Raw genomic sequence first — 13,891 nt, forward strand, 5'->3', positions numbered from 1 at the left:
TCAGTGCTTTCTTATCTCCAAAGAAGAATCTGACAAATGCGCTGTGCCATTCTGCTGCTAATGAGACATCACACTCCTTTGTCGAGTTTTAAACAATCATTTTGTTCCTTCCCCTGCATGATGTTTTTAAAACAAACACGTTAAATTTAGCGTTAACAAGATGCAGCGCACCGACACGGCCTTGTTTAAACTCTTGACAGTCACATTCCAACTTCTTATCCGCTGGGGATTGTGCCGTTATTTGAAGACAAACACAAGAGATGGCACTCTTCAGTGGGACAGCTCATATGCTCCAGTATTGATATTACAATGTGAAAAGTGACCCTCAAGTAGGAGAGAAACTAGAAATTCCCCACCGCAAACTAGCTGAGAGCCTTCAAATCTAACATGCCAGTGTCAATGAGCACTGCTTTCTATATTTTTTTTGAAAATAAATAAATAAATAAACTCCCGTTAAAGTTGAAAGATGAGAGTCGGCGTGTGTTTGTGTGTTTGTGCACATGTGCGCACACCCACCACACACATACATACGCACACACAGAGCACAAAGCAAGTGTTATCACTGTTAACAGCAGCAGAAAACAGTTGATAGCCTGTGTTGTGTTTGAGTGGAAATTTGTGAGTCCAGAAACCCCCACAACACCCCCCCCCCCCCCTCCCCTTTCAGCAGCCGGTGTTGCACTGTAGCTCAGCTTTAGTGTGTGTGTGGGGGGGGGATCGGGGGGGGGGGGGGGGGGGGAGAGAGAGAGAGACCACCACACTTGAGGGGCCAAGAGCCAAGGCAGGACAGAACCAGAAACGGCTGATGGCCAACTTGCTGTTCAAATCACACACTTTGAGGGCCAACTCGCTGTTCAAATCACCCACTTTACACCTCTCTCTCTCTCTCTCTCTCTCTCTCTCTCTCTCTCTCTCTCTCTCTCTCTCTCTCTCTCTCTCTCTCTCTCTCCCTCTCACTCGCTCGCTCGCCCTCTCCCTCACACAAACACACACACCTACACACACACACGCACATACACACGTGCACACACGCGCATGCACACGCACACAGACACACACACACAAGCCGACACACTAACGCAGGTCATGCTGTTCAGCACAGGGTTCTTTGTGGCAGTGACAGGGGGTGTCCGTTAAGTGGCTTTCTCTTCCTGTGTGTGTGTGTGCTTGTGTGTGTTTGGTGTGTGTGGGGGGGACTGTGTGTGTAAGTGTGTGTGCCTCATATGTCTGTTGGTTGGAGAATCTCTATGAAGGACCCCTACTGGTAAAGTGGGTAAACTTGCACAGCAGCGACATCTGTGCTCAGAGGAGGAGGGGGGGGGGGGGGGGGGGGGGGGAGTACAGAGTAGGAAAGAGGAGAAGAGTGTGAAGGAGAGAGGGAGGGAGAGAGAGAGCTGAGCCTCGGTGCTGAGCAGTTGAGGAGAAAATGCCTTGTTTTGTGGAGAGAATCCTTCCAGGGCAGGAGGGAGAGGTGAGGCAGAGCGTGGAGGGCGGTCTGCTGCCAGGTAAGACTCTCACACACCTACCCACCACCCAACCCCCCCACCCCCCCCCCACCCCCCCCCCCCCCCCCCCACCCCCCCCAAAACACACACGCACAGGCAAAACACACACACATAGTTACCTCGAAGTGAACCGCCGGGCTACTACTTGCAGCTGTCAATGATGGCGTGGAAGTGTGTAGAGAACAGGTGTCAATGTTAGTTTGGAATCGCTCTCTTCATAATGATGACGATGCATTTTTGCATTTAGAGCGTGATTTATATTGACAGACATGCAACTTTGTTCAAAAGTTCTCCCCTTCTGCAAAGGAACAAACTTTCATTACTGTTCAAAAGTAGGTTTTCTGGTTTCTTCAGAAGTCACATGTTAAATAACTTGTGCAAACCCTCCGTAGGTGAAACATTTTACAACGGGAGAACTTTTTTTGCAGTGTTGTTATGTTATTAAAAAAAAAACTTTAATCACTTTAATTTATGTTTTCATTTATGATTGAGTTTTTTTATATTTAGAATTGAGTTATTGAGATTGAAATTTAGTGTCCAAGACTGACCTGGACAATACAGCAGCACAGATACCAGAGAGGGGACAAAACTTTTTAAGTGTTACAAATTAATAAGGAACCGGTAAAATAAATTGTAAATTCAAGCAGCCAGTTAAATGTCGTTTTGAATACACAGCACTTTACATTTATTCTGCCTTTTTAGGAGTTTGACCTCAAATAAAAGATTTTAACGTGCTGGGTTTCTGCTCAAGTAAAGGATTACTACTCTGCCCACCACTAATGATATATTATTTCACTTTATTGCAAATGCATTTGATATTTTATGAAGCCCCTATTCAAGCAGTGGCAATGATTAAAGGCTACATCAATACATGGCCTAAGTACACCGTTGCACAGGCTAAAAAGGGAAATGATTCAAAAGCACCTTATATCCCCGTTGCTCTAATGTCAAGTGCAGATGTGTTTTTTTTTGTTTTGTTTTTTTCGGACACGACATTGAAATAATTTGCAGTGTGGAAATTGATTTGGCGGTTGAGAAGCAGATGTTGTGATGGAGAGGTTTGTCATCTGAGGGATTTTCCACTCTGCACATGTAAACACTGTCTGAGGCTCAAGAGTACTGTCCGCGCCGTCGTGAAGGGGAGCGAATCCTCCTCGCGGACAATTCTATTTTCTTTTGCTTAAATAAACACGGCATCATTGAGCGCAAACACAGATTTACATGCGGCCCCTTGGGCGTCCACCTTGGCACACCGTGGTCCTCGTAAGTCAAGATGAGGAGCAGGCACAAGTCGGTGAACTTTTAGGATCGCGTTTATTTGTCTTAAGTAAATAAGTGGATAAATAAATAGATAGATGGATAAGACAGCAGCTTCCCGAGTGAGAGGTGAAGTCAGAATTGAATTTGGATTGTGTTACCATGACGATTTTGAAACCCCACCCGTGTCCCACAGGGCCGCTCTGGTTGCCGTGCGCCGGCGCGTGTTTGTTATTTAACTTTATGTGTGTGTGTGTTTGAGCAGTGGGTGGTGGTAGCTGCATTCACCAGAGAGACATTGTACTAAGCAGACATTTCCCCCTCTGTTTTCACTCTGACCTGGTAGGAGATTGATGACTGAATTGTGGAGTACATGTTAACAGTAACCGGTGATTTATGAAGATACTTAGGGTAAGTGAGGCCGCACAGGCTAGAGGGGAAGAAAAAAAGGGAAAAACAGATATAGCCTTTTAAGTTAATGTAAAAATATAGCCTTTTTTAGTCATAATTGTTATTACTGCTGCCGGGGCTGTGCAGGAGGGGTGACTTGGATTTGAGATGTGCACAAAGTGCAAAGTGAGGCTCTTTCTTTTCCGTTGGCCACGTGCCTTGTCTGGCTTTTGAACTCAACTTCAAAAGCAACTTTACTATGTGGAAATACAATTCAGGAAAAAACACTGCTACATTGGTGTCACGTATATTATATAATGTACAGGGTAACCTCAAATAATAAGAGGTAAAAAAAATAAAATTCAAAAAAAGACGCTTCCTCTTGAAACCACAGTGGAAAACCTCTCTTGGACGACCTTTTGCACTGCAACAAGTGCACTGTGTGCTTTGGCTGCCCCACTTAGCCCAATTTCTCAGTCAGCCTCGAGATGCAGTTTTTGATTCATTATCTTTTTCTTGGCTCACGACTTCCAGAAATATTATTCACAAGGGGGACATTACCTCTCTATTCAAATTTTGGAATTCAATTCACTTGGATGTGATCTATGGCAGTTTTAAGCAAAAAACAAATTTGGGAAATAAGGCTTCCTGTAGAAAGAAGCATAGTACACTTTTTTTTTTTCTTTCAAGCCTCTACTGAGTGACTGAGTGAAATGTTTCCCCTTTTCGCTCAGGGACAACTTTATTTCGTACTGGGGATTTAACACTCACTCAGTCCCCACATAAATACAGCGTCCCTCAGCCGTTTGCTCGTCATAACTCACGCGCTAACTCTCCAGCTAACTAAACTCATATAGCAGAGCCAATGCTTGCTTGTCCTTTTACCTCAGTCTCTCCCTCTCTTTTTCTTCCCTTAAGCTGATTTATACGAGACGCGATCTCCTCCAACTGCTGCCTCACCGGGCGGCTCTGATCATCTCCTCGGCCCACTCGTGTGGTGCGTTTTACAAGAAATGGCCATTTGAATATGAGCCAGCCTAATCTCCTTCAAAGTCAGTCGAACGCACAGAGAATGAACGTCCCGGAGCGTCCCGGAGCGTCCCGGAGCGTCCCGGTACCTGTTGTAAGAAATACAATGTCACTATTCCTGCAGTTTGATAAATAATAGGTACCCAGCAGCAGATAGGATTTGTTGATTATTTGTTTTCAGCTAACAAGAGCGCTCAGGTGGGTTATTTACTGCGCATCTGAAGTCACAGTTCACCAGAGCCAGAGATAAGTTCAGTTTTCCGCTGTATGGTTTTCAACGCTGAATCCTGATCTGACTTGTGTTTCCACTGAGGGGTGTGTAGTCCATATGACGATAGTGGCATCATTTACATAAAGTCATTGACATCAAGTCAAATGTTTTAGGGCTGTTTGCAAATTAGAAACACAAACAACTTTTGCAGTCCGTTGAGGTCCTTTCCATGCTGGCTGGAATCCTAACAGAAGGACGGCAGAAAAAAACGTGGTGGCATTTGTTATGTCAAGACCCTTAATAACTTTTGACTAGAGAAAACAATACTGTACCAAACTGTAGCGCAAACTGGGCTGGTAGCAGTTGGCAGGTTGGGAGGAGACTTTCTTTCCTTCTGGTAGGGTTCCTGTATTGGTTAAATGCCTCCTGGCGCCTTCTGTTCTCACTGTTCTGTCCCAAAGGCCCGACTCTGACATCTCCTGAAGCATCTAAAGACCCTCTGAAGTCAAAATCGCCCATTTTGATGTCTCGTGGCAGTTTGTTGTATTTGCGTTTGAAAACACGGTCCTTGCTTAGAGATATTACCCTCAGCACTTGTTGGTGGATGGGGGAGGAGGCTTGCGTTTGTCTTTTTCTCCCCCCATCTCCCATCTCTCTTTGCTGTCCTTCCTCCCTTTTTGATCTCGCTATCAAATCTTCCCTTCTGTTTTATGAGTGACGTTTACCCCAGAGCGGCAAGGGAAATGGCTGGCGTAAGAAGACGTTTGAGAAAATGCGTCTTAGCAAGCGATCACCTTTGATAACGCCAAAGTTCCGCCGGGAGAGGAGAAGAAAGGCAACGAGTTGAAGAATTGTTGGAAATGAAAAAAAGGACTTGCAGGATGGAGCCTCGCTGTGATCCCAGCCTGTAAACCAACATTGTACAGTAGAGCAAATTGTGCGGTGACGCATCATGGTTCACTCTGCTCTTGTCCACCCAGAGGACTGATCTGGATCAGGGATAGCACGCGGTGTATTTTATTGCACACCAGCTGGCCAGCAAGTAATCTCATAATGATACAATGACATTGCGCACACACACGCACACTCATTTGCGCTAACAGGTGCTGCCATCAAACACTTTAGTTGTGTCAAAAAAAAAAAAAAAGACGAAATAATGGTGGAAGTGAGTCTTTGTCGGAGGACCGGTGAAACGAGAAATGTTAACTTTAGTAATTACTACCTCCATGGAGAAGCAGTGGAGAGGACAGCGAGTCAGGCATGCTACGAAGGAGGGCCCCGTGTGCACATAATGATGGGGTATCACTGCAGCTCTGACTGTGTTAATCTTGGAGCGCTACATGTATGCATACGTGCGTGTGTTTGTGTGTGTGCATGTTTCTGTAGCCTTCTGATCCAGTGCTTAGGTGTATTGCGCAGTGTCTTTTAATCTGTAACATTCAATAGTGTAACCTCTAACTAAAGTATGCCTGTGGTTTAAAAGCAGGCTAGGCTTATTTCTTTGCATTTAAGTAATTATACATGATAAATACTTGAGTGCTGTGATTGGCCATCAACCTGTTTAAACCTATAATGTCAAACATATTTTTCACTCGAGGACAATACTTGATGACAACATATAAAAGATGCCATTCATTTTTTAGCCCGGCTATACTTGAGCAACGTGTTAATAATGTAGGCCCCCGCAGTGACAGTCACCGTTTCTTGAAGACCTTTGGGGAAAAGCACGCAACCGACAAGGCTCCGAGTGTGTGCGCTCTTTGCAGAAGAGAGGCGCAAAGAATGGAGCAAAGTGTTCAGGGATGGAACAAGTGAAACTTTCGACGTGCTGCACCTTTTCCTCTTTTTTTTCCACCTCCTCTTCCATTTGAAGTTCTGAGGCACTCCTCATTTAAGCCTCATCGCACAGCAACACAGGAGAAAGTGTAATGAATATGTATCAAGACAGCATATGGCAGCAGTAGCAGTGGGACTAGGTGTGTCCAGAAGGTAGAGTGCTGCCAATGCATTATTCTCCATTCAAATCAGAGAAGAGGAGCTGAAAGGTGTTGAGCATCTTCTCAGATGGGCCAGTCGCAGAAGAATTGCAGGGGCACCGTGTGAAATGAGCAAACAGCGAGAGGCTGTCATCAGTACAGAAAGCAGTTAGGTTTTCTTGATTTAATTTTTTTTTTCACCCAACCCGCCGCTCGCTGACACAAACGTGATTAAAAGTGATCTTTCTGACACATTAGGATGCACACGGGAAGTAACCTCCTCTAAAGCGTTCATTATTAGATGCATGACAGACCTGAATATTTATAAAATACCTTTTAATAATTAATAGCAGCAATCTGCTCCTGTAATTCATCAGATTTGCACTTCAACGGAGTATCCGTTTTCACTTTAAAATAATAATAAGAGGAATATGAATGTTGCAGAAATGTAAAACGGGCAGCTGGATGCTGCAAGCCAGTGTTCGTCGCTACGGCTTTTGCCGTCGCGAGTTCAAGTCAAACTATATTTTAAGCCTTCAGTATTGCGCGGTCTGAAAAGCGTCAGTTGTTGTTGCGTGTGACAGCTTATAGTGAGCGGCTTCTCTCAAGTGTCATGAAGATGCAGGAAACAAAGTTGGTTTGGTGTAGAATGCTAAAGTAGTTTCAGTGGTTTTTATAAAAAGCTAATTTATTTGTTTGAGTCAACTTAACAGCACTTCGTTCAGTTTACCAAAATAGGTAACCATCACACAGCCCTGTTTGTTTCATTTTTTATTTTTATTTTTTTCCCAAACCCCTTTTGAAAGGATTGTTTTATCACACCTTCAAACACAGTCACTGCGCATCCCTCATTCGATTGAACTCCCAGAAACAACATTGTTCCTGTTTCAGGTGAAAACTGCCATGTTTGATTCCACTTCCTACTGAAGGTCTTTCAAAAAGTGATCTTTTTTTTCCACCCAAATGATGATGCGGTTTGTTTGAGAGTGTGCAAAATATGACCTGTAGCTTTAAACCATTGCAAACTGAACCCACAATAATAACTCTCTGACACTATTCTATTTGTAAAAGACAAATATTTGTCACGTCTGTAAATACTGTGGCCGGTGAGTATGCACAGCAGCAGCACATCATACACTCGTCCCCAGCCACACATGTATGCATGCGCAACAGTCATATCCTACTGACATCTCAGACTTACTACTGTCGCTTGCATCCTGCTTGCAAGAAAACAAATGAAGTATCAATGAGTAGGTCTATGAAATCCCACAAGCAGGAAGACTCTTTCTCTTCACTTCCTCCCGCAGTCCTACAAAGAAGCGAGTTGCATCAAATTTTAATCAAGCATCGGCAAAGTTTGTTCTGTATCATTTTATGGATGTGAGATAGAGAAGTGAGATTGAACAGGGTGACATGTTAACAGACAACTGTTAAATCTGAAGTTCAGAAGAAAAGAGCAAGAATTGTAAAGGCAGGTAATGATACTAAATGTCTGGAAAGACATTTTTCTTTTGTCTATTGGGAAAGTAAAGTCTGCTATGTCAGGGGATGATGATGGAGGTCAACAAGAAGTAGAAAAACAAAATTGAAAGGTAACCTTGGACATCAATAAAGTCAGTCCTCAGGCACATGTGAGGGGATAAAGAAAAGTTACAGTAGCTATGAAACCCTCTCCTCTCTTTTTAGAGCCCGGCATCAGGGATTTTATTTATTTATTTATTTTATGTCAGAGTGCCTTATATGCTGTCAAAATGTCTTAAGCCTCTTATTAGAGGAATGCCACAGCTCATTTCCTTGTAATGCCATTCATATGCTGGTGAAAGAGGGCATGTCTAAAGATCTAAACAGCCGGCTTTTTAGGCCCCACATTAGGGCTTGTGTGTCATTGATTGACATTATTTGGCCTGACAGGGCCTTACATCAAGGTTAACCTCATGGACAAAAGTGCTGCCCCCACCAACACACATTGACACACACCGATGCGCTATCCTCATTCGCTCGCTCACATGCCGTCATACAAAAGATTCTCAACCTCCTGTTGAGAGCTGTGGTGATGGTGTGTGTGTGTGTGTTTGTGTGTGTCATCTTCATTGTTGTGAGCGTGATGCCAGGTGGAGATTTCAAGATTTAATTGATAACTAATGGAGCGGCATGTGCTGAGTTTACCCTGGAGGATTGACACTGTGTGTGTTTGCGTGTGTGTTTGTGTGTAGTTTGACTTACTCAGCAGTGTATCTCCGGATTGTGCTGAATTAAATATGACCCCAAAAGATTACGACGTGCAGTGACACGTCAGTCTACAGCATCTGACCTCTTTGACCAGCGGGTAATTGTCTTTTGCATACAAACAAAAAGTGTGTAACAATTCTGAACTCTCTCACTCACACACACACACACACACACACACACACACACACACACACATGCACACGCACGCGCACGCACACACACACACACACACACACACACACACACACACACACACACACACACACACACACACACATAAACAGGCATCATCTCACTCTCAACAAGCCACAAAGACAAAGCGAGATCCCCGTGACCAAACTACAAGTGAAGCAGTTAATCTGTACAGATATTAGCTGAAGGACCCTTGAGAGGTGCATCGCTGAGCCCCCTTCTCCACTGTACTACCCACGATGCCTTGCTGCCGTGCCACACGCTGCAGCCATGGGACAAACACACACACACACACAAGTTTTCTGATCATTTACCGCGGCGCTCGGTTTATCGAATTGCACCCCTGTGAACGTCTTGAACGTGAACGTGGAAGCTGAGGCCTAAAACAAAGCTGCAAGAATAAATTACTCTCGCTATTCTCAGCAAAAGCTTCTGAACCGTGTGTGCCAATTGTGTATTTATTTAAAGGCTAGACTCGTGAAATTGAAACACCTAAAAGCCAAGTCATCCCGCGCTTCCAGCTGCGGGTCCAGACTTGGCATACAATATTAACAAGTTAGCCATGTGCCCGGTGAATTACTCAAAGCAGCAAACTGAATACAATTTGGGGTTTTTTTTGGTGCGTGGCTGCCACAATGGGTCTTGTCACTCATGTCAGATCCTTTCATTGCCCTCAAACCACTTTCGGCTGCTTGTCCTCTGCTCTGGAAAAGACCATAATTACACTGTTTGTGATCAAGCCCCAGGGCGTATTTGTCCTCAAGTTCAACATCTTTTCCTTTTCCCTCCGCACTTCAATTGTTTTCTTCGGCCGTCGTCCAGTGCGCCTTTCTTACTTTAGCGTCCGCTTTTGCCTCGTAACGTCGTGTTTGTGTTTTGTGGCGACATGACGGGAGCATGCCACTTAGCTCGAAGGCTTGTGTGTGACAATAGCTCGTAGACGGTGCCAATATGAAAGCGTCCAAATGGGCCATTCAAGGGTAGCCCTTTTGGAAAGATGGCACATAGAGAACAAGGTCACATTCTGGATTGAAAGCAGTAAGTGCTTTCTTGATAGCTCATAGAACAAAAAAAGAAAAATAAGCAGGCAGATGTGCGAGCACCTGATTAATAATAAAATAGATTTGTGTGAGGGGAGGGGTGTGCCAAGAAGATTTTCTGACCCATGTTCGTGTCGCTGCACACCTGCACGCATGCATCGATCCTGCAGTGGAACCTCAAAAATCCATTCGATACCTGAAAGGGAACAAATTGTTACAAATTGATAGTGATGGAAGTTTTCCACAGCCGCGTGCAGGCTCCCACCTCTTCTGTTCTTCTGACTCTTTCTGCTCAGTCATATTTGGGATCAATGTGTCTACTCTGCTATTATCTTCTTTCATAAAAGGAAACAGAAACACCCCGTCAACCAGGGAGCGCCAATGTGAGCAGATTTACATTCGAGTTGGGGAGCGCTGTCCCAGCACCAACTAAAGCGGTTCCTTCAGGAAGACGCTGAGGCTCAGGTGGGCTGGCACGGCTCAATATGCTCTGCCAGCCCTTCTACCTCCAGTTGTAATCTGCCTGGAAGTACACACCCTTCTTTACAGCCTCTTCTCTCAATCCCCACTTCACATAAACTTTCCCCGTGATGTGCCCACCCCCAAATCTTCATCTATCATCTAGTTGGCAATGGCATTGTTTTTAATCATCAGAACCTCAAAATTATTATCGCTTCTGATGCGGCAATTAAAACTTCAGGTCAGAGGCACAACGAGCGGTGATCAGCAGCCGAGCTGAGAAGTTTTAATTAGACGATCAGAACCATTAATGCACAAAAAAAAAAGGTGTGCGCTGGGAAATTAACAGGAACGTCTTAATCAGGGTTAGCGACTCCGAAGAGGAGTCAAGTGAACAGAGAGCAAAAAACAAATCATTTCCGCACCACTGGGACAAAACTCAATTAAATATGGATGCGGAAAAATGGAAATTTCTCGGCATCAGCTTCACAGACTCTTAGAAAAGTGTAGCAAAATCTCACACAGGGGTTGACGACCTTGCTTATTGTTATTCTTGTGTAATAAAAATGAGAAAAGGGGCCAGATGCTGGGGTTCAGGCGCTGTGGCGCACGTCCCCCAGTGGCTTTCCGCTTGACTTCCTTGCGCAGGAGAACAATTTTAAACACTCTGCCTGTGATGGGCGCTGAAATTTGGATAACACACACACACACACACACACACACACACACACACACACACACACATATCTCAAAGACACAGCCCAGGTTCAAGGAGGTACACACTGATTGATTCATCCACCAAGGGTTCATAAAGTTATAAGCTAAAGCAAATCTCAGTTGCATCATGTAAAATAATCTCCATCTCACAGACCCTGTTTGTATTAATTAAGTCTAGATATTGCTTACTTATTTGCCTCTGCATCATTCATATTGGAACTCAGCAGGAATCTTCAACAAATACATTTAAATAGTTTTTATGGGCCAAATGCATTTAGTGTGCTCATGACACTAAAGTAGGTCTACATCAACATCTACCACTCTTATTCGGACTATAAAACTCATCAGCTCCACAAACAAACTATACTATAGATTTATGGTCCGCACATTGGTTTTTATAGCGGCACCGCACGAGAAAATCTACATGTAATTATTTACAACATAAGGCATAAAGTACTAGCAAAATGGATGAAGAAAGCCAACTTAGATGTGACACATTCTGTGTGCTGTCCTGTAATTTCTTTGAATTTGTTTTTCACCATTATACCATCAGTGGAAAAGATTTGGACCCGGATGTAAAGCCAGACAGCGGTAAAGCCGTGACCCCCGCTTGTCACAGCCATCATGAAAATTCCGGCACGCTTTACTCGAAAGCCGCCTTGATTACAGTCTGTTCGCGTTCACACAGATAATGCACTTCCAACAGCGTTATTAGGATTTGAAACGCCACTTGATTGGGTGTGATATCATTCTGGCACGCAAACAGAGCGCCTACAAAAAAAAAAAAATGATTAAAAAAATAAGACCTTTGGGGAGTCGTCTGTCAGCGCCACAGAGTGTCAAGCGGCTATGAAAAGAAGCAGGGCCCTAAAAAGAACTTTCTGACTCAACTTGAATCAGAACCAAGCCCATTTAAAAAAAATTGAATTATTTCCCATCATTTTCTTCAGTTTTTGGCCTTATACAGACATGAAATGGTGCTTGTTCTTTGCTCTGCACTGTTTCCAGCAAAAATAGTGTCACACTTAACATAAGCAGTAGGAGAAATTAGGTTCAGATGTTATGTTTGACTTCAAACCACCTCTTTTTTTTAACTCACAATCCTGACTGAGCTGTCAGCTCATTGACAATTAGCACATAAGAGTAAAACAAAGTGTAAATCGGTCCAATCCGCACGGCAGCTTTGTTTTTCTTCCTGATATTCATTAATAAGGCAGAACGCTTAGCGGACTCGCTGGGAGGTGGAGGAGTCTCTCCCAGAGGGAAAAGTTGTTCTTTCATGTAGGTCCCCTTAGATTTGATATCATTGTACGCTATCATGCACACAAACGACTTGAGGTAAACAGCTTTAGTGTTACCATAGCAATCTGTAATGTAAGCAAAGGGCAAAGAAAAAAAAAAGCCGCTGCGGACAGAAACCTCAGCATAAATAATGGTGAAGACAGCTTCTATAAACCATCCAACCTTAACACCATCCTCCTCGGAGGCTTTTAAGTAAGTTCTGCTCACGTTCTTTGTTGTTAAAAGAGAATCTTACATAAATAGTCTCTCACGGCGAGAAACAACTGTGCAGGGGTCATTTTCTATGAGGATCCAGAGATGGCAATGCAAAGGAATAGGTAGTTAAAGCATGAAATACGGAACACGGTAAAAAGAAAAAAAGACCTCCACTGCAACACCCAAATGACCTCAATCTTCCTTGGAGTGTACTTGTAAAAAAAGTTGGAAATTTATGTCTTCCACTTCCTAATAGTTTTTCCAGCTGATTTTGTTTCTCTAGCAGCCCCCGCCCCATGCCCCCCCTCCTTTTCCCCCAAAAAATTGCTGTCCTCTAAAAGGTTACCCTTTCAGCCTTGCTTGCAATTGTCTAACACTAATTTGTTGGTGTAATGTGCCGTTGCTACTTGCCCCCACCCCCAGCTCTCAAAACGACATCATTCCCGGAGTCATTGTTTCACTGAGGAAGTGTGCAATGTAAATACAGTAACTGAGAAAGCATGTGTGGCGAGCGCCGCTTGCATTGTCCGCTGACGGGGTGATTTGTACACTCCCTCCAATGGTATATCCTCTAATGATTCTTTGCAAAAGAAAATGAAAACAGGATTTTATGTTGCGCCGGCGTGATTTACATAATGCCAGCAATGGCTCACGCGTGATTGTGTTGCGTTTTATGGCCGAGGGAAAATGAAGTGGCTTGCACTTGTTATAGAAAGTCAATTGAGTCTTAAAGATAGAACTTTGCAACCTATGATATCATGCATTCCTCTCCAGTGAAATTGCGCGCATATTATGTTAGGCGAGATGCAGAGTCAACACAACGAGAATAAATATCTGCTCCAGCCGACTGCTGGAGCTTTACGTGAAATGAAAAAAACAGATCACAACTTTTAAAAATATCACGAACGTCGCGTCGCTCCGTCGTTATTTACAACCTCGATAAAAATCTGGCCTTGAGTCAGAGTCTGCAAAATGCCGTTGCAAGGTGAACTTTGGTGGCTCTGGAAATAAAGTGAAAGGTAACAGAGTGCACTTTCTGCCCTAAAAAGGTAGCTCGGGATGTGGAATGCCACAGGCAGCTGTTCCTGCCTCATCAGAGGACATGTTATAAAGATAGACCCACTTGGGTTGAAATAATGCCACCCGTTCCCGCCCCAAAGCGCACTCTATCACACTCTATTGTTCAGAGAGGCCGTCCGAGGGGGAGTCGGCCCGTACGGCACATCCATGTCGCATGTCAACCGCGCTAACTTGCTGCATGTTTTTTGCACGACGCACTACCGTCACCTTAGACTTCAAACATCAAATCAGTCTCACAGTCAGGACCGAGGCTCATGTTTTTAATCATAAGCCGCTACGCAATTTCATTTTAATCATCGCTTGTGCTCG

At 44.0% G+C, this 13,891-nt stretch overlaps 1 protein-coding gene across 3 annotated transcripts in view; it reads left to right on the forward strand.

Annotated features, from left to right (window-relative positions):
* The first annotated feature begins 1,335 nt into the window (after positions 1 to 1,335).
* Positions 1,336 to 13,891, forward strand: part of casz1 (castor zinc finger 1) — a 48,352-nt gene continuing 35,796 nt past the window's right edge. For 2 of the 3 annotated variants that reach the window (XM_049753973.2, XM_049753974.2), the window contains exon 1: positions 1,337 to 1,505. In XM_049753973.2, coding sequence (XP_049609930.1) covers positions 1,427 to 1,505 — 79 coding nt within the window. In that variant the 5' untranslated portion in view covers positions 1,337 to 1,426. Of the gene's footprint in view, positions 1,506 to 13,891 lie in introns of all 3 variants that reach the window. The other variant, XM_049753972.2, reaches the window with a different exon arrangement.

The sequence above is a fragment of the Syngnathus scovelli genome, chromosome 2 (genome assembly GCF_024217435.2).
Source record: "Syngnathus scovelli strain Florida chromosome 2, RoL_Ssco_1.2, whole genome shotgun sequence".
NCBI lineage: Eukaryota > Metazoa > Chordata > Actinopteri > Syngnathiformes > Syngnathidae > Syngnathus > Syngnathus scovelli.